At 35.8% G+C, this 20,916-nt stretch overlaps 1 protein-coding gene and 1 non-coding gene across 4 annotated transcripts in view; one reads left to right on the top strand and one right to left on the bottom strand.

The window, feature by feature from the left end:
* Positions 1-20,916, bottom strand: part of Dhc1 (Dynein heavy chain 1) — a 61,931-nt gene that overhangs the window by 34,485 nt on the left and 6,530 nt on the right. For 2 of the 3 annotated variants that reach the window (XM_021330083.3, XM_064040761.1), the window contains exons 8-16: positions 20,091-20,314; positions 19,180-19,327; positions 18,195-18,376; positions 13,512-13,715; positions 13,157-13,430; positions 12,768-12,822; positions 11,824-11,963; positions 5,347-5,495; positions 3,392-3,527 (exon numbers count right to left, since the gene is read on the bottom strand). In XM_021330083.3, coding sequence (XP_021185758.3) covers positions 3,392-3,527; positions 5,347-5,495; positions 11,824-11,963; positions 12,768-12,822; positions 13,157-13,430; positions 13,512-13,715; positions 18,195-18,376; positions 19,180-19,327; positions 20,091-20,314 — 1,512 coding nt within the window. Of the gene's footprint in view, positions 1-3,391; positions 3,528-5,346; positions 5,496-11,064; positions 11,210-11,823; positions 11,964-12,767; positions 12,823-13,156; positions 13,431-13,511; positions 13,716-18,194; positions 18,377-19,179; positions 19,328-20,090; positions 20,315-20,916 lie in introns of those variants that run through there. The other variant, XM_064040827.1, reaches the window with a different exon arrangement.
* Trnai-uau (transfer RNA isoleucine (anticodon UAU)) lies at positions 4,607-4,698 on the top strand. Its single transcript is given in 2 exon segments — positions 4,607-4,644; positions 4,663-4,698. It is a non-coding gene; the product is annotated as a tRNA-Ile (tRNA).

Here is a 20,916-nt window from a genome sequence, read left to right on the forward strand (position 1 = left end):
AAAATTTCACGTTTACCTACCTAAATCCAACCAAGACTATTTACGTACTCTTGCATCTTGTTCGTGTAAAAACTTAGTTTTAAACTTTTATAAGTACACAAGCAATTGTTTAATTGTATGAAAGAATTGAAAGAGGCGGACCCTGAGGTTCAAGATACCGTCTAAAGGTGCAACCAGAACTAACGGGTCACGGTGTATTTTTGCCATCTTGTCCGTTGTTTACCCAAACAATACCCACGTGGAGTTTGGCCCACGTTGCGTGCTCATTGCGCTTGCGTGTAAAATACTACGTCTAGAATACGTTTTTCTATACTAGGACCCCATATAATAAAGGGTATAATTTAGGCGGTCACCAAAAATATTTTTAAGAATCTAAGCTGAGGCACCAAATAAAATAAACAACTCCAAAAAAAATAAATTGACTTTATTAAAAGGGCACTAAAGTATATAATATTATGATCCAAAAAAAATTAAATAACATCAGAAAAATCGCAAATCTCGCACAAATATTATTTTTGGTTCCCAAAATGGATTAATGGTCACCAAATTCTATCAAACTAAAAGATTAATATTACTACCAAAAATCAAAGTTAGAGACTAAAACGAATCGCTGCAAAACCGACTCCACGTAGTCTTGTCTGCCCTACCCCTAGAGTGCAATTCAAAACCGCGTAGGCGCGGAGGGGCGAGGCGGCCTGCGAGCTGAGGCGCAGGTAGTTTTAAGGCTTGCCGCCGCGGCTGAGGCTGGCCGGCTGAGCCGGCCAGCAAGCCGAAGCTGCGGTGGTGAGCGTGAAAACCATCTGCGACGATAAGCTCGCATGGGACCGCCGGAGCCACGCAGCGCCGGAGCCGTGACAGAAGCCATGCTTGCTCATGTTGCGTGCTTACATTTTAAACGTACTGAGTTACACACAAATTCATATAACAATAAATAAGCGACGAACGTTTGGGAACCCCAGAATATTAATGAGGGTTTTCGAAAATGGCGTCCACGAGGTGGCAGCACCGAGTCGTCAGGTCCAGGTAACTGTCAAAGTGCTTATCTTTACTATGAATAGTGAACGATTTTAGTGTTTTTTTTATTTTACAATTAAAGCACTGCATTATTGTTTTACTATTGAGGTTGAGTAAATAAAAAAAACTAAATCATATTGTGTTAACAAATTTTTCAACAAGCTTTTCCTTAGTACCAGTGACTTTTGCACCCTCTCTCTTAGCTCAATTTTTAGTTCGGAAACCTTATTCTGACCGTAGTCCATAATAAAATCAATAACACTTCCAATATAACAGAATTTCAATAAACAATAAGTTCGGCACCTACAATTCCATACTATTTGACAGCTGTTTGGACCAGACGCATACGTGGCGCCACCCGGTGGCAGAAAAAATTTCAAAAACCCTCATTGGTATTTGGGAAATATTCTAGCGATCGTTAGCTTTTTTAGTCTAACAAAAATGACCGAATTAGGACTCATGGTATTACATAATTGGTTACATCTAAGTAGTGACAATATATTATATTTGGTCTAAAGTGTATTTTAAAGGCGTCCATATATTTTTTTAGTAGTCAATAATACGAAAAAATGGTTTTATGTAATAATATTTTTGGAAACGTTATTTGGTGACCATTTATCCATTTTGGTAACCGTTTAGAATTTTTTTGGTAGTAAAATAGGTACTTTTTTGGGTGGTGTTTAAACACAAGCCTATAATAAAAGAGTTATATTAATCGGTTCATCCTAAAAACAATGCTTCAATGCCAAGGCAAAACTCTGTCACTCAAACAATAAAATTTTTGAATACTATTTTTGAAAAATGGCCTAAAATCAAATCAGGATCAAAATTATGCAGACTTCTAGGTCTAACCGTGCTTTTGTTATAGTTTAGGTGAAGTCAGTACTCCGCGTAATGATGGAACTGAAAGCGTTAACAGATTACTAATTATAATACATACCTATGTAGTTACACTAGTTACTAATCTATACTAATATTATAAAGCTGAAGAGTTTTGAGCTTTTTATCCCGGTACGGGAAGTAGATGCGGGTGAAACCGCTGGCAGAAGCCAGTGTCTTATAGGCACACGGCAGATTTTGTTTTGAGTGGTCCGTGCCCAACGCCTTCATAAGAATGACCCGTCAGATAAACGCCATATTTTATGCCCGGTAACTCCAAAGTTTTCATATTGTGACGTTGCAAAAGACCATCTATCAGTATTGGTGAATTAGTGTTGGATTGCAAGTCACAATACCAATAAGTTATAAACAAATTATTGTCAATCTAGACTAAACTAAGTATAGTTACTTTACAATGTATCATGAGACATGAAATTAAAATTATTTATTTGCTTGCTAGTATGCGTTCATTCCAAATGCGTTGTAGTAGTAAACAGGCGGTGCCAACTCGAGGGCGGTAAAATTGACAGAATAATAATAAACCGTGCCCTCTGAGTTCAATGCATTGCAATGCGCATGTCCGGTCCCCTCTACGAAATACAAGCCAGCGACTTACTAGGAATACATGAGTATCAAGGAAGTTGGTAGCTTTCATCAGCAATGTTATTTAATGACATGCGCGTTGAAACGTCATATCTGTTTGCCCCGCGAACTTCACGCTGACAGTTTTCTGGTAATAAAATAATAACCCCGACGTATCCTAATTATTTTAACATCATTTTGTACAATTTAAATTAAATTACAAAACCGGCAGCAAAAAACCAGCGAATTTGATAAGAGATTTCTTAGCAGAGGTGCCACGTGGAGACATCGAGACCCACGTGCTTTTCTCGTCAATGCGCATGCGTGGACTTGTGAAGTCAGCTCAAATACGATGCATGGTACCAGGAGCCCATCATCTTGAAAAGCTAATATATTAAATCATTCAAAATGCAATGGTTTTGCAAACTAATCTCTTTATGTATTTGTGTTAAGTCGAGAATCCTTTGTCAGTTATTGGCTTATTGATTTTATCCACGTGCAATCCACGCACTTTCAGAGCAGTTTGCGCCGCCGAAAACGAGTCCTGCGACATTTCTCTTAGATTTTATTAGATTTATGAGAGAAACTCGAGACGATATAATGCTGCGAAGTATCTTTACTCAATACTTGAACAATTGTAGTAAGCCGTCGGTTCAGAAACCTCCCATATTTTGTTTTTTCGTAGCAACACGAAGCAACTTTTCGGCAGATTTGTAACTGCCTGTATTTTAATAAAGAAACTCTAAGCCTGTAATGTTATGTGTATTTTGGTTTGGAAAAACAAAAAGCCATTTTTTAATAAATGAAAACTAAATTGTAAAAAAATGGTGAAATAAATAGAAGAAGTTCTAAGAACAAGAATATCATTTATTTTATATAGATAAACAGGTTACTTTAGAAACAAAATAAAGTTTACCTTCAACTGCATTTACGTCTGTGGTGAATTGTTTGATAATAACATCCAGAGTCTTTCTCGTAACTTTGATGAGGACATCGACAACTTTTCTACTGTAGTAACGTCGCATCTCACTCACTGCATTTTTCACCATTTCCTTGAAAATCAAATTAATATAAGAATGGGTCGACTCATTAAATATTGCAACAGCAATGCATAACAAATAAATATAATAGTTATTTCTTATACAAGAGTACAAAGTTGCTTTTTAATTAGAATCCTGAGCGATAGCGAGGGAATCAAAAGAGCACAAGGTGAAAAATCTTTGCACTCGAGTGCAACACGTAACTTTTGAAAAAACAAAATGGCGCGCACATATGAGTATCAAAATAAAAAGAAGTACCTATTAAAGTTCATTTATTCCAAAACTCAGTTTAAAAATGAAACGAGGTTAAAAATCTATGTAAAAACAATAATAAAAATTACTTAATTAATTGAATAATTATTTTAAGCAGTATTTTATTTGTTTTATTATGTATTTGTTTGAAAAGTCTTATCAAGATTGACACAAATGGTGTATTGCACACGATGTTCTAAATTCAAATCACTTTGCCGCTCTAAGTATAGGATAAAAACGGCTTTTGCGCTCAGATATCAAAGGGTAAAACGACTTTTTCCGAGATGGTGGGATGGAAAAACTATTATTATGCATACACATATTTTTTTCATATTCTTTTTTTTAGAGACATAATATTAGGTAAGATACAAGCCCAACAATCATCAACAGACATAAAGTCCTAAATATTGTCATCTATGAATATAATTCGAATTAAAATCGAAAGTTTTGTGCACTGTCTTGAGTTGCAGCGTTGCCATGACAACGCGATGGCGTGCCACGTGCTTGGGGAATAGTATTGATCCGGCCAGGTCTAGCAATATTTGAAGCACTAGGCTCTCATAAAGAACTAAGAGATTTTGAGAAATGTGATTTTCACAATAGCTCGGTACTATCTTATCCATACGTATAATGAATCTGAAACGAAGAAATCGTTGTACATAGACCATACTTTTTGAAAAAAATATTGCCGAAGTTCTAAAGAATAATCAACAGACTCCATTTCTAGTATTTTTGGAATTTCTGCATGTTTGTACAACACTAAGCTCGTATATTGCTCAGTCGGCAAATAGACCACAATAGTTGACAAGGCATAGGTATAATATGGTGATGCACCCAGTGCTCCAGTGGCGCAATTGGTTAGCGCACGGTACTTATAAGACAGTTCGCGTGAGTGATGCCGGGGTTGCGAGTTCGAGCCTCGCCTGGAGCAATTTTTTGTACTACATCGTTTAAATAGGTTAGTAAGAATGTAAAATTAGGTTAGTAGGTTGTTGATGTTCGTGGTACCTTTTTACCGAATCATCGTCATCATCATCATCCTCCTGCCTTTATCCCAATTTGATTTGAGGTCGGCGGAACAAGTTTCCTTCTCTCTTCTCTCAACCGTCATCTCACAAGTGACATAATTTCTAGCCATGAATGACGACTTTCATTGTATGTACAATCCATCCATCTTCATTTCATACAAAACATTCACGCTCATCAGCTTCCTCATAACATTTATCTGATTGGGTGTTTATATAGGTGTGTTACTTGTGAGATGACGGCAGATAGAAGAGCATGGAAGGAGAAAACATGCTGCGTCGACCCCAAATAAAATTGGGATAAGGGCAGGAGAATGATGATGATGATGTATTTAAGTATAAAGGTGTGTGTAACTATAGAAAATAAAAATACTTTACTTGATTGTGGGTACAAAATATGACATAATACACATACTTACCTACTTATTAGAATATCTTTATTATATTTTTGTGATCGTAAACAAGTCCACATTTATATCAAATTGACAAAAATAAACCCTTAAAATAGTTACCCGATTTAGTTTATAGTTAAGGTCAGCTATAGATAATAATACCTGCATACTCTTCGACAGTCCTCCAGCTGGCATAGACAATAGTCTATGGGGACTCTCAAAACACTCCCATACCGCAGACCAGTCCTGCTGACCACTCGACGTTGAATCATTGACAGTTGACGTAGCTCCGCTGCCCGCTTGACTGTCATCTAAAATAAGGAAATTTTAAAATAACCTTTATTTCTGTTTGTGCCTTTTCATGAATTAACAATGAATTAATAACATCTCCAGAGTCCACCCATTTTGCGTGCAAACGGTTTGATAGGTAAGTATTCCATAGTTTTAAATGGTGTTTGATTTGCTATCCCTAATAATATTATAAACTAGCGATCGCCTGCGTATATTTTTTTACCATTAGCGGGCTAATTGCCAAATTTTAAGACCCTCACTTCTAAAACAGGACTTCCATGCGAACTACCAACCCTCGTTTAATCCCCTAAGGAGTACAAAAAAAATCGTAGAATCCCTCCTTAACGCATGTCTTCACTCTATAAAGAACCACGTTTGTAGGAGTTTATAGTTTCTGAGATTTCGTAATTAATCAGCGAGTAGTTTTTCGCTTTTACCCGGTTTTACTCGCGTCCCGTGGGAACCACGTCCCGTACCCGGGTAAAATATAGCCGATGTTACACACAAATCGGTTCAGTACTCCTAGGCTGTGCACATTGTGCGCGCAGTACTCGATCATTATTTTGCTTTGTTATTTTAAAACTGCTTTATATCTCCTAAGATATCCTTTTAAATCGAACGATGTGAAGGACAATTTTGTTATAAATTAAAAACTTGTGACGTATAATGTATTTATTTGAATTAAGTTTAATATCATGTTTATAAAAACACCTCGCAAATAATGCATTTTTAAGAACTTTGAAAAGAATGGTAAAGGTTATAGTGAGCTAACCCTAAGAGATATTGTGTTACGGACTTTTTTTTAGAATTCTGTAATACACCATTTTTGCGAAAGTTTAACAGTTTACACAGCGCACTCAGCAGAAACTCTCAATATAACAAAAAATCCCCCGATTTTGAAACATTATTCATTTCCGTTCCTGAGATTAGCGCATTCAAACAAATAAACTCTTCATTCATCATTCATCTTCAAACTCTTCAGCTTTATTATGTTAGTAGAGATGCGAAAGTAACTCTGTCTGTCTGTTACGCTTTCACATACATGCACAGAGATAGAGTTGACCTTAAGATAGAACATAGGGTAGTTTTTATCCCAGACTTCAAAAAGTTCTCTTGAAAACGCGACTTAACCGAACTCGACGCGGGCGAAGCCGCGGAGCAGCTAGTAGTAAAAAAAATGGAAAGATTTGATTGACTTGTTCGTTTAAATCAAAAGTAAATTAAATAATCTTATCACTGTTAGAAAGCTACCTTCCGGGTACCTACGTGAAGAAGTTTCCCCAGGACGAAGAAAAAACCAGAGATCTCAGCAACCCCAGCGGGGCCCAGTAGGGCCAAGGCCTGCCGGGGCTGCGGGTTGTTCGAAAGAGATACCGCGGCCCTGGCACATAAAAGGCCCACGACGGTACACGACGGTTATGTGGAATTATAGCTAGTCGTAGTCATTTATAATTATGTTTTTATTGGGGAAGATGATTTGTGTCATTTACATTCAGGTCTATTGGAAAGTACTTTTAAAAAGTTTCAACAATGACTATGAATGGTCAACCAGCTTATACATAATACTTATCTTGTTTCATGTAAAATTATAGGTTTTCCTTATTTGCAAAAAAAGTAAGTTATAATTTAAGTTTTTTTAATTTTAATTTTCATCAAAAATCCCTGGATACTCCAGAAGATATTCCTTGGTCTGCCAAACGCATACAATCCCTTTAAAATCAGAGGTCATGATTACTGGTCATTGGCCGTTGTTGCTAACAAATAGGAGACCTGTGTTACCATGGCAACGGAGAGCTATTTGCAATATTCAGCTATAGCTATTGAATACAATAGTTTATAACATCAGGGGAGCATAAGAGCTAGAATGTGTTTTACTACTACAACTGCAGAATCGCTAGGGGCGTGGCTTCAATTCACACTACCACACTTGCAACATCGGGATCGTTTGTACATTGCACTATATTGACGCATGACCACGTGGTCATACGGGCACCGTAGTCTGGGAGCTGTAGCAAACTATAGTTATAACAGTGTTAACAGTGGGAATGCACTAGGGGATCATAAACAAGAAGTAGTTGTTAGGGCGAGTCCATGATTTGAATAGTGCATCTAGCGCTTTATTGAAGTCTGACCACGTGGTCTAACAGGTACCGTAGTCAGGAAGCCGTAGCAAACTGTAGTTATTTAACAGTGGGAATGCACTGGGAGATCATAAACAGAAAGTAGTTGATCGGACGAGTCCATTATTTAACATCGCACGGTAAAGATAACCTATAGGTATGTATTTAAACTGTGGCACCGTGCATCTTGAAGTCCGATGCATTTCTTAACCTGTCATATTTATTTCTTTATTAAAATAGATTTTAACATGCTATTACAGTCTTGTAGAAAAATAATTTGTTATGAAATTAAGTTTGTATTTGTCTAAACTCTTTAAAATATTTTTCTTTACCTACAATTTTGGATACGGAAGTGGTTTCTTTACAAACCTATGAAAAACCACGAATTTGGTACTTCGCTTCGCCTAACCTGAAGCCACCACTTACCTTTTGACATATTCTCCAAATCTTTTAGATTGTACAAATTGTAAAAAGTTATTTGTAAATAAAAATATTTTTGTATATTGAATCTTTTAGGACTTATTCTAAGTCATGCTTAAAGTGATCATTATAATACCTAAGTACATAAACCAAAAATATTGTACGGTATGCATTAATACGAGTATGTCTCATAGCATTTAGGTATTTACTCGAAATTATGTAAATATGTACTTAAAACAACCCTCATTCTGAATTATACATAAATAATTTGTTTAAGCTATAGAATCGATTTTGGGAAAACATTGAAATTCACAGAGGTTTACTAAAACGGAATATAAAATCACTTGACATTTTCCGATTCTCAACTTTCCCCCGAATAAGAAGTCTCCCCTTAAAACACAAGCTTCTAAATTTTTCGTTTCAAGTAGGGATGAAGAATATAATATTTTAATCAATCCTAAATGTTTTTATAATGTTGTATATTTTAAGTAACGAAATGCATCTTCTAAATAAATAAATGAAATTGTAGAAATACGTCTCCAAAGTTGACTCAGAAGCAGCATTGGAAGACAAGGTGCAACGTTCCATTGCATCTTAAGTGCATTGGTCGCATTTACCGTACCAGGAAATAATAAACACTAGGTAGTCTATCCAACACCTAGCTACAACTACAGTATATCATGCTTTTACAGTGCACACATTCGTAAAAGGAGTAGGGGGTAGAATACAGCACTGCATTGTGGGCGGGAAACTGCCGTCACTTCATGAAATAAAGTGGGAGGGGGAATAGAATTCATTCTTTCGTGTGTTGCATTTCACAATGAAAAAGTTTTATGTTATGTCCCCTGCCCTGCCTTCAAATCTATTTATAGGACCCAAACTAGCCGTTTTCCCGCGGTCTCACTCGCGTCCCGTAAGAATTACTGCCCGTACCGGGATAAAATATAGCCTATGTTATTTGAATATAATGTAGCTTTATAATAGTGAACGAATTTTTAAAATCTGTCTAGTAGTTTTTGAGTTTATCACTTACAAACAAACAGACAAATAGAGGATGTCAGGGTAAGCACATTTTTCCTCCGAAATAAGATTGAATTACGTATTGCAACCGACCGACATTAATCGATTGTAGGTATATGCGACTCAATGAAGGATTTATATTAGAAATATTTGTGTCCCAAACCTCTGAAGTAAGAGTATGGGTTAGGCCAATGCAACAAAATGTTCGGTACCAATGCATCTTTCTAAGTTTTAAGTACATCTTGAAAACCAATGACACTGGTGAGTACCAGTGTTTTATGCTGCATCCAGTTAGACTGGAAGCCGATCCCAACATAATAAGGAAAAGGCTAGGCAGACGATCATGACTTGTATCCTAAACCTCCTTACATTTTTTTTTCTTGACAGTATTTTGAAAGCCTTATCTTCCTTGACGTATACTTCTATAACAGTCTATTCATTTCACCTAAAGTAAGCTGTATGTACTGTTAACTAAGACGTAAAGTAGTAGTAATGGTAGGTGCGAAAAGTATGTCAGGTAAGTATGACCTTTATCCAAAAATCGTTTGAAACTGTCAGAACAACAAAGACTAATTAAAAAGCCTTGTATCTACACGTCTTAGGTTAGCAAGGCGGCCAGTTTTGTACGGGTCACTACGAGAGGTCAGCTACGGTGCCGTAGATAGACATATGTACATACACAGCACAAAACTTAAGAACGCTCTCTCACTTCGGCGGTGGTTAAAACCCGGTTCGATAATTCTTTGACGGACGTACCAGGCATTTATAAATTTAACAGAGTTTGTAATAAATCTATAGTAAACGCTTATACAATATAACAAAAAAAAATCTGACAGGACGCGAATGGCACCACGGGAAACTAGCTAGTTACGCATATGTTAGAAAAAACTGAAACAAAATGTGACCCAGAAAAACATAAAAGACGATTTTTTATGTGGCCCCATAATGTTTTTAAATAAATTGTGCCGTTATTTAACTCAATCATTCCATATTAATCGAAATGATTCAATTTATGAAAGTTCCAATACATTTCAAAAGCATGTAATCGATAATCCCAAAACGCGTCACGCCAAAAATATTTTTCTAAGTCTCAATTTCTATCAATACGAATTAAATTAATTTGCAACAAAGTTTAGCTTATTGGTATCTATAAAATGGAAAATACTAGGGTCACTGAAGTTAATAGGAGGTTGCCTATGGCCTATATATAGTCAACGGTAGGAAGAATTCGGTGTCCATAGTTGTGTAGTTTTAAAGTGTCCTAAATACTCAGACAAAAAAGCATTCAAAATCATTTCCAAATTGATGTTGATCTATGAACTTTGTTTTGGGTTCCTGCCATAAATAAAAAAAGAAAGTTATTCCTTAGGACGCCCTTTCACCGTTCATTCACCTCTTCGAAACTACCAGAAGGCAACATCGCTACGTACCCAATATGAAAGCCATTAATTAAATATGCTATGTTAATAAATACAGGCTAAAATGTATACCTATAGGTAGGCTTTTTACCTTTGCTCGTACTAGGATAACATAACAAGCCAGGAGATTTGTTTACGATATGAGACCTGAGATATTCTATATACATATATTTGTATCTAACCTACACGTGTTTCAAACTACTAGCACTGACGACTTTGTAGAAGTCATGCGACGAAGAAGAAAATGCACTGCAGACTGTTCGTTCGACTATCCCAACTATACCTCTAATATTTTGTAATATCGAGGTATTATGGTGTATTTATACGTCGTGAAACAATATACCATCCAACCCATGTAATAGATCATTTTCTAGTTATCTAAACTATAATTTAAAAGAAAGCAAAGACATTTTAGATGATTAATAAAGCAACGCCAGCTGATTCAAAAATATTTTTTAGAAATATTAGTGGATTAAACTAACATAAAACTTTCCACTTAGGAACCTACTCATTATTCGCCAAGGCGCGGGTAAACAAATTATATTAGTAACCACAAAAAATCGCATATGCTTAGATGAGTATTATGCCAGCATAATGTTTCTAAATATTACCTTGACGTCAAGTCAGAAGAATAAGCTAACGTATAATTTTACTCCAATTAAATTAGACAAAACAATTCCTACGCCTGAAAGGACACTGTTTGGTGCTACCTACATAAAATATTTGGAAAATTCTACACCACTAAATAAATAATTTGAAAAAAAAAAAACGGACATGCGACTTCTACCACAGTTGGGCCATGACTAAGTGAACAATATACCCGTCGTGTCGTGTACACTCTGTCTTGCTCCCTCTCCAGGCAACGGGATATTGCTTATTCATGCTACATGTACTAGGGGAGATCGGACCATTTGGATCATTTGACTGGTTTGTTTTTAATTCAGAATGTGATTTCTGCTGCACAATGAGCTTTGCCTAATCACTACGAAATTCGTGGTAAAGCTTTGACGCTTGTCCTTTCTTATCTGATAGACAACAAATAGTTGACATAAGCATAGCTTATACAATAAATGATCTCCCGCTTATGATGTCTGAGATCTATGATATTATTTGCTGATGATAACCAGAAGGAATCTAGTCCCATACAGGTTAACGATAGCTTGGTTACAAGCAAGTGGTTGGAGTAAGTGGTTTGTCGCAAACAACTTGCTTCTTAACTCTTCCTGTTTTCCTGGGCTTCACAGGCTAGAGCTTAGGCTGCCTCTAATTCAGACTTGGTACCGTGAGGGTGGGGGAGGTTCTTCTTGCTCCTCTTAAGAACAATGAACGAGAAACATTTATTAACACACAACAAAACTCTTTAAACTCACCTTCAGCTATAAGAAACTCAAAATCGGGATTAATTTCAGTTGGCTTGATTTGTTGAGCTGCTTTTTTTACCAGATCCAAGACTTCTTCTACTGCTTCCTCCACCATCAGGCTCTTACGGTTTAATTCTACGCAAGCATTTCTGTAACATGATAACGATAAATAATTATTTTGTATAAAATATCAACGGAATTAAACTTTAAATCGCTAAAAGTCTTTGTATGTGTGGTCCATGATTACAAAGAAAAAGAGGAAGACCGTGTTCTGACATAAATTAGAAAAGCAAATAATATTTTTAAAATGTATAATAAAATCGATCTCAGTGGCGTGCACTTGGAGAGGCCTATGTCCAGCAGTGGACTGCGATAGGCTGATGATGATGATGAGTATAATAAACTTTCAAATATTTGATTTGTTATTTTTCGTATTTTTTTTAAGTTGGTGCAATTATGTCGGTCTTAAAATAATAAATCAAACGTAAGTAGCAAAAAGTAAATAATCTCAATAAATATAAAGATATGTATCTTAAAATTTACTCATGCTACTAGGGGTTCATAAATCAAACGTAGTTTCTAATGCATCCGATTGTGTATGCAATAGTGTGTTCCCATAACATGTACACACACTACGATGCGTGCACGAGATTGAATCTTTTTCGTCAGTGTGCGGTATGTTAAATTACCCAAGGAACAATACAAGAATTAAGTAATTCATATTTTCAAAAATTTTAAGTCACTTGAACTTAGATTTAAACAAATGGAAACTACTTAACAATCCTCAACCTTTGTAGGCCGCTCTGCGATAACGGTGTTATCTGACTTTGATTGAAATAAATAAAATTAATTGAAGGAAAACCTCAATGTAACAAAAACAATTGCATGATGAGAAATTATGAAAACAAATTTTACGTATATATTTGTTTCTACTTCTGCGTTCTAACACTCACCGACATCCCGTTTCTACGTTTTCTATGAATTCTTCTACAGACCACGGAGTTTCTTCTGGAAAATACAATAGTTATCTTAATTTGACGTTATGTCATACCAGCATGTTTATATTGTTTTATTTTTTAGAACAGAATAGGATTTTAATTTGCAAATATGGGCAAAAATGTATGTACATAGGTCATAAAAAATAATAAAAATCAGCGGCCTTTAACCTTTGGGCATTATTTTCGTATTATTATATCTTAATACTTAGGAAGAAATCTAGAATAATAAATGTAAGTATTGTTTTAAGTTAAATGAAGGCAGGACATTGGCAAAACTGATCAAAATATGTCATGCCTAATTTAAGGTAATTTTAGCGAGTACCTAGGCGTTATTTACAACTCACCAGGTAAATTGATCAAAGTAACATCTTGCATTCCACTTAGCATGTATATTATACGGTTAGTATATATATCGTGTACCCGAGTTACCAGGACATCAAAGCTTTTGATAGCTGCGTTGGCGCGCTCGATAAACTCTCGCCAATCGTCACTAGTCCAACACACGTACTTCAAGCCGGGGAGCAAAAGAGATGACAGACGCACCACTTGCGGCAGAAAGAGAGGACGGACCTCTAGTTTAACGCGTCTCACTGTACGGAGGTAATCTTCTAGGAGAAACTGTAAGCAGAATATCAAGCAAAAGGGTTACTTCCGGGCCTACTCGTAAAGGGCGAATAAACATTTTTATTTAGTACCCACTTGTAACGAATCATTGACGAGTGTAAAGTAATTTTTCTTAGCATACAGAGAATGGCAAACAATTGGTAAATCAATTCCCATCTTGACGAGACAGTCAGATTCTCTGATTAGTAGCCGGACTGTATGGTCGAGGTTTACTACAACACAGCCACTGTCGTCAATCCTCAGGAGTGTGTTGTTAAGACAGTCGTCCACATCCCATAGCTGTAACAATGACATTGTAAAGATTTAAATACAATTTATTATAAAAGATTTACGTTGACGAATATGTAACGTAGGATTACAACGATGCTACGACGTAGTAGCAATGTCATGGCTACGCTTACTACGCCAAATCGTAGCACAGTCACCCACGCATCTTAGTTAAGCTTGCCGCCCACGCGGTCGAGTAAAATCTTATTTGTTTACTATAGGCAATGGTTTTGATACGATTGATTTAAAGCTTACTGTTATGTACTTTGTATTATACGATATGAATTGTTGTGAAATAATCTCACGTCTACACATTCATTCCATCGTAGTTCCAAAATAAATTATCTCATATATCTCCAGATAGCTGATTTTCTGCAATATTCCTTTATAGTTTCAAAAGATGCTACGCACCAATAAAGCTCGACGGCTAAAACTAGAAACATCTCTTTGTTGTGATGCTACCCTCGCACTGGCACGGATAAAAATAGTGCGGAATCCATTACAAATAACTATTGGTATTTATATTGCGGCAGAGATCGCATCTTTGCCGGTTTTTTGGTTTTAATAAACTTTATGTAGGTTTCATTCGTTGAATTATTGGTCGTTTTTCTGTAAATATTTATTTTCAAAATAATTTTACATCATCTCAGCACGAACACGATTACCTCCCCTTTAAATTGTTTAACGATACATTTCAGAGGTTTTTTTTTTAAATTAGAATCCTATTCACAAAAATATTTTTTTGTATTTAATGATTGAAAATGTAAAAAATATAATAAATGTAAAAAAATATATGAAATAAATAAAGAAAATAATAATTTGGTATAGAATAAACGACTTTATTTATAACAGTAAAAAAAGCCGCTTAGCGTGTTACGCCTGTCTACAACTATAATAAATGTCGGAGTTTACTTCTCTGCATTCATGATTGCCTGGTGCATTACCTCGTAGTGGTCAAGCCACCTGTTGCATCTTCGATGATAGGCACAACCAAAAGTTTCAATAAAATAGATCTCCTTACCACACGATTCACATTTAATTTCAATACAAACAGCGTTAATTTAGGCTATAAACCTTTTTTTACTATCCGCACCCCAAAGGAAAAAAAACTGAACCCTATTCCCATAAGATTATTTTGCTGCTCTCACCTTTTATTTCGGGAATATGATATTGATATTCACGATAAAAAGCCATTTAGTCAGCAAAAAGTGCATATTTCGACGATCTAGATTCTATGGAATAGAAACTCACAGGATGCTTCCCGTTCTAAACTATGCTTGGTAATCTACATCGATAAAAACAGGTTCAAGAAAAAAACCTCAAAAACATACTTTAGTAATTGGACCTAAAAAAATGTAGGACATTGAAGTTATTAGTCCAAATGGGTAATCATCACATGTATAAAAGAGTTTAATTTAATATTTTGTTTTGGCTTGTTGTGTTTCTTATATTATATTTATAATATACTAGGTCATGGAAACTGTGTTGTAACTTTATAAGTAAGGTGCATAACCGTAGCCAAGCATGACACGTGTATCTTGGTATTACTACTGATACCGACAATTTCATGTTTTCCTAGTGTATCACTTGCTATTTGTATAATAATTGTATAGCCAATATACCTGTTGCATCACATTGCCTAAAACAAAGCACTATTTTACAATGTGTGCATGTGTACTAACTAACTAACAAACGTAGCTACACCTATAACAGGTACAACTAATGTGAAATAGAACACATCCTAGCATTTATGGGCTGTTAGTACATTCTGGTACAGCGAAAAAATTGCTCCGGACTAAACCAACTAAGCACTTCTATAACCAACATAGGAATCGAGCGACAACCGAAAAACAAATCCCTTCTGTGGTTCGGTTTTTCTGACATACTTCTTGAAAATTGCTCATAGGAAAAGGAATAAACTTAAGTCAGAACGGCTGATTTACTTATCTTTTTACAATGAAAGCAATGGTTGATCTAATTGAAACATCGCAATTAAAATTTATGGATAATTGTTTTGAAAGCAAAACTGAGTTTTGCAAGTTAACAATTTTAGACTTTTGGATTTATTCTGGATTTGCTAACACACTTCACAGTTAGGCCACCGGCAAATATCAAAAGTTGACTTATATCCATTTATTTAAATTGTAGTATGGTCTATTGTATGACTTCACAATTCTTCGAGCTCATTAAATATTACTAATGATCATTCGTAATTTAACGCAAAGGATCTAAGATATAAACCATATTATTGAATTTTCTTGCACGAACAGAAGGCGTTTAAGTTTCTCAACGGACCTCCATTTACTGGGATATCATCAAAGCAAAGCAGTGTTTTCGTACGTACTCTTTATTTCATCGTGCAGTGTCATGGACTATGGACAGAGAGAGAGGGAAACATCAAATCATCCCCTGTGACTAAAATACAAATTGAATATCGCAACAAATATATGTCTCTCTCTAACTTTCACCATTCCCCTCATATATGAGAAAGATAAAAATAATTTGTAGTCTACCCCCAAAATGTAACATAAAAAAATAAGCAATTGGTTTAGAAGAACAAGCGCCCTAAGCCGACGAAATAGTTCAACTACATGTGCATTTTTCGCGTAAGCCCGCGGAAACTCTCCCCTGCTTGATGCCCTTGTCTGAAGACATACTCCTGAAACCCATTTTGGCTTCCGGCCGAATCGAGGTACGTGTGAAGCCATCTTCTCTATCCGTCAACTTCTAGAGAAGAGTCGAGAGCAGAGTCTTTGTTGATTTGGAGAAAAGTTTCAACTCGGTACCGCGCAAAACCTGGGTGGTACCACGGACAAGTTTATAAGAATGTTAAGACTCCTGCATGATGACATGCGCTGTTATGTCATTGTGCAGGGCGAAGACTCGGAGTTGTTTAAAGTGAGCTGCGGTGTGAAACAGGGCTGCGTGCTCGCTCCAACTCTCTTTGCCCTGTACTTTGCAGTTGTCGTTCGGAAAGCCTTGCAGACTCTGTCCGAAGGTATCCCTATTCGTTTTCGTACCGATGGCAGTGGTGTCTTCAACTTAAATAGACTTAAGGCTCGCACAAGAGTGACTCACACGACTATCACTGAGATTATGGATGCAAATGACTTATGTTTTGTAGCGGAATCCCCAGATGGAGAGGCTCATGTCGAGACTACTGCAGGTATGTAGCAGATTTGGCCTGAAGATAAATGTCAAGAAGACCGAAGTCATGGCAATTGATGCTGTAAACAGTGCCCCAGATGACATCAGACTCGTGGATGTCTCGCTTAAGCAAGTAAAACAATTCAAAAATCTTGGCAGCACCATAACATCCAGGTGTCTCCTTCATAACGAAGTTAACAGCCGAATAGGAGCACCTCGAAGACTTTCATATAAATAAATAATATAGACTAGTACCTATGAGCCCGTCCAAATGAACGAGTGTCTCGCAAACAAATGACCTGTTGCATGTGTGCTCGTATCTTCAACGTGTGCATATGACCTCAATACCTCTAGGCATTTATGGCAGCCTAGTGTTTCTGGCTATTCATAGAATATGGCGTATACCTATAATTTACATATTTTATTATCACGTTTGATTTTTTCACTTCTAAAGTTTATTTTTCAGCATAGTTTGAATTAAATATTACAAATTGTCATGTAGTGTACCTTTTAACACACTATAGTAAGCAATTGCACAACCATGCAGTTTCTTTTTAACTAGACTTTTTTATACAGATACTTTCTGGATCCCCTCGCGTTTTGAAGTCGTATGAACTATCCCAATGAAACTTGTGAAAAACCAAATTTATATTTTCAGGGATAAAATATTTCTGAACATTTGCAGCTGGCATGATAGCTCATATGTAGATAAGCAGGGACTCTCAACCTGATTTGGTTTTATTACTTCATTGAATGCAGTTGCAATACGTGTAGTACAATAATTACATGTATTATGTTTTAATGCACCTAAACTTATATAATTGAGCAGTTTGCAGTCATAAAATGGTAGATGGATTACTTATTGTAAATCTACTTCTACAAAAAACTACGTTTATACAAATAGTAGGTTAGTACCTGCGCCCTTTTTGTGTATCGTATAAAAAACCACCACTCAGGTTGGTTCACAATGATTATGTTTGCAATAATAATTAAAAATTTGTCGGTTCCAGTCCATTTCTAGATGTTTGATTGATATAGTGTTTCTATTTATCATCGACTATGTATGCAATAGCGTCTAAATAAACATAAACATAACCTATATTTTCATATCATTTTAATTTGACAGCTATTACAAAAAAGATTCTGCGAATAGTTTTTATACGTGTTTTATTAAAATACATTCATGATCTTTACGTCTTAACAAAGTGAATGCTACATTACATAAAATATGATTATCTGTAAATCGATAAGGCTGCGTCTAGCAAGCCGGGAACTGTAATGGTTTACAAGGATGTTTATTGAAAATAAATTATTGCAACACATTCTCTCATAATCTCAACTTACATTCTGGTTCATCCACACTGCTTTCATGGTCTCCTGGTAGTTGTAGATGAGGGAGCGGGTGTTGGAATACTTCCTCATCATGTCTGCAGATGCAGGCAGTGACCGGAGCACGGGGTGAGCACACACACTTTCCACGGTTTCGGTCATATTGTGCATTAGACATCGGGACCATTTTATACGACCTGGAAGATAAAAAAATAGAGTAAGAACTTTCAGAATAATTAAAATTTTAATACGACGCTCCAAAATTTATAATTCTTAGTTGAATTTTCATTGCCGTCGGGGATCTTAGGATGGTAAAAAACAAACAGGATTATTCCATCCCAGCAATAAACTTCTTGTTCCTTCAATTATTACGCAGGTTTGGTACTATTACAATTTGTTATTTATTCTTTGAACCACGCGCGAGTTCAATGCTAAAGTTCAACGAACTATTGATTTTCCGATCGAAAGTCACATCTCCTGCTATAGGCTGCCGCCCTTATATCTACTACGGAGGCAGTGACGTCACAGGAATCTCTACACCCCTAGTATTGCGTGACGTCATCTGTGCCGTTATAGAACGTGAGAGGAGTACAATTGAGTAAGGGGTGGGTGAAAGCTGTCGCACATGTCATCCCTTTCTCCCTTTAATGTTGTGCCTAAAGAATTGTGTAAACAAAACAGTACTTCATCGTAATAATATTTTGATGTAAGTAAAACAAAATTAAATCAGGTAAGTCTGTAATTTCTATAATCTGCATTAGTTTACTTGCATACTTAGAAAAACAATATTTCCCACTGTAAAAAATACTATTCAATTCCACCCCTTCTTTAAGTTAACTGCCACTTATGTTTCTGAGGGAGATAAATTCGTATACACAATCGTGACATAAGTAGCTAATATTTTGTTTTAGTATGAAGTTCCTAACTAATCCACCTGTTAGATATAATATCTGCGTTCCTGATAAACCTGTTACGGATTTGTTTAAAAAATATTACTCACCAGCGACGGGGGAGTAGTTCCGTGGCAAAGGCGGATCTTCTCTCTGCCTTTTGAACATTTTGGTTATCTTGTCTACTTCTTTCTCGCAATACCTTAGCACTCTGTCATACTTCTCACTCAGCTTCGTTATCATAATCTTTTGGCTCACCTGTGTAAATTATTATTATAATAGTTAACAACTATAAATAGTTATTTATTATACAAGAGTGCAAAGTTGCTTTTTAACCGCGGGCTCAATTTTGATGACCGCAAGCGAAGGATTCTAAAATTGTAACACGAGCGTATAGCGAGTGTTTCAATAATTAGAATCCTGAGCGATAGCGAGGGAATCAAAAGAGCACAAGGTGAAAAATCTTTGCACTTGAGTGCAACACGTAACTTTTCATCCCACCTCATCGAGGAAATTACTAAACTCAAAAAAAAAGAAGATGCCACGCACGTCACACATCACAAATTAAAAAGATGTACCTCTATTAAAATTATTTTAAAATCGATCTCAAAACAATAAAAAATAATAATTTCATCCCACTTCATCGAGGAAATTACTGAATGCAAAAAACAAAATGGCGCGCACATATGAATATCAAATTAAAAAGAAGTACCTATTAAAGTTCATATATTTGAAAACTCTGTTTAAAAATGAAACGAGGTTAAAAATCTATGTAAAAACAATAATAAAAATTACTTAATTAATTGAATAATTATTTTAAGCAGTATTTTATTTGTTTAATATGTATTTGTTTGAAAAGTTTTATCAAGATTGTCACAAATGGAGTATTGCACACGATGTTCTAAATTCAAATCACTTTGCCGCTCTATAGGATAAAAACGGCTTTTGCGCTCAGATATCAAAGGGTAAAACTACTCTTTCCGAGATGGTGGGATGAAAATAATATTGTATTCGGATGCACCTTTTCAAATCTTGTCAAGAACTTTATTCCTTGCGGTGTTTCCCATACGGTGGCAAAATTTTCTTCTATTGTGTTTCCTATAGACTCCCGAAGTGCATTTGTTTTATCTTCAAAAGTGTTGTAATCTTTGTCAAATTCACTGTTTCTGTAATCCAAATAGTCGTACTGGCAAGTCGTAACCGCTTTCTTTGCCTCTTCAAAGGTATGCATGGCTTCTTCGAGGTCTAGAAGATAATTTAACAGAAGTAACATTTTGTAGACTTGCAAATTAATGAAAAATATTATAGTCTAAAAATTAAAGTCGGAAATATAAATTTTAAGTTCTGGTGTTGGTAGTTTTCCTTGTTAGCCCCTGATTTCTCTTCAGGCATTATGTTTCCCTGGTACTAGTGCGGATTCGCGGGACCCGGAATACCGATGCGGATTGCGTTCATTTTATAATTTAACCAGATTTTGGCTATTTAGTGCAATTAACATAAACTAAACAAACGTAAATATTATTGGGAAAGGGATAATAGGCTAGTTTCCTAAAAAATAATAATTAGTCCGTCTTGTAGATTGTCCAAAATTAAGCGATACGTATTTTTTCTTTTTTAAATTGGATCAGAACTTGTTAAGATATAGCGTGTTAAAGTTGAGTGTGACGTCACAAGTTGCTACAATTTTCAGGACACTGTGACGTAAAAGGCCCCCACTCCTAATTTTTGAAGCGTATTATCTTTGTCATTTTATGTTTAATTAAAAAAAGAAAAAATACGTATCCAATATTTTTTGATTATCTAAAAAGCGGACTAAATATTATTTCATTATTTCGACCCTGGAAACT

This window comes from Helicoverpa armigera, chromosome 1, assembly GCF_030705265.1.
Source record: "Helicoverpa armigera isolate CAAS_96S chromosome 1, ASM3070526v1, whole genome shotgun sequence".
Lineage (NCBI taxonomy): Eukaryota > Metazoa > Arthropoda > Insecta > Lepidoptera > Noctuidae > Helicoverpa > Helicoverpa armigera.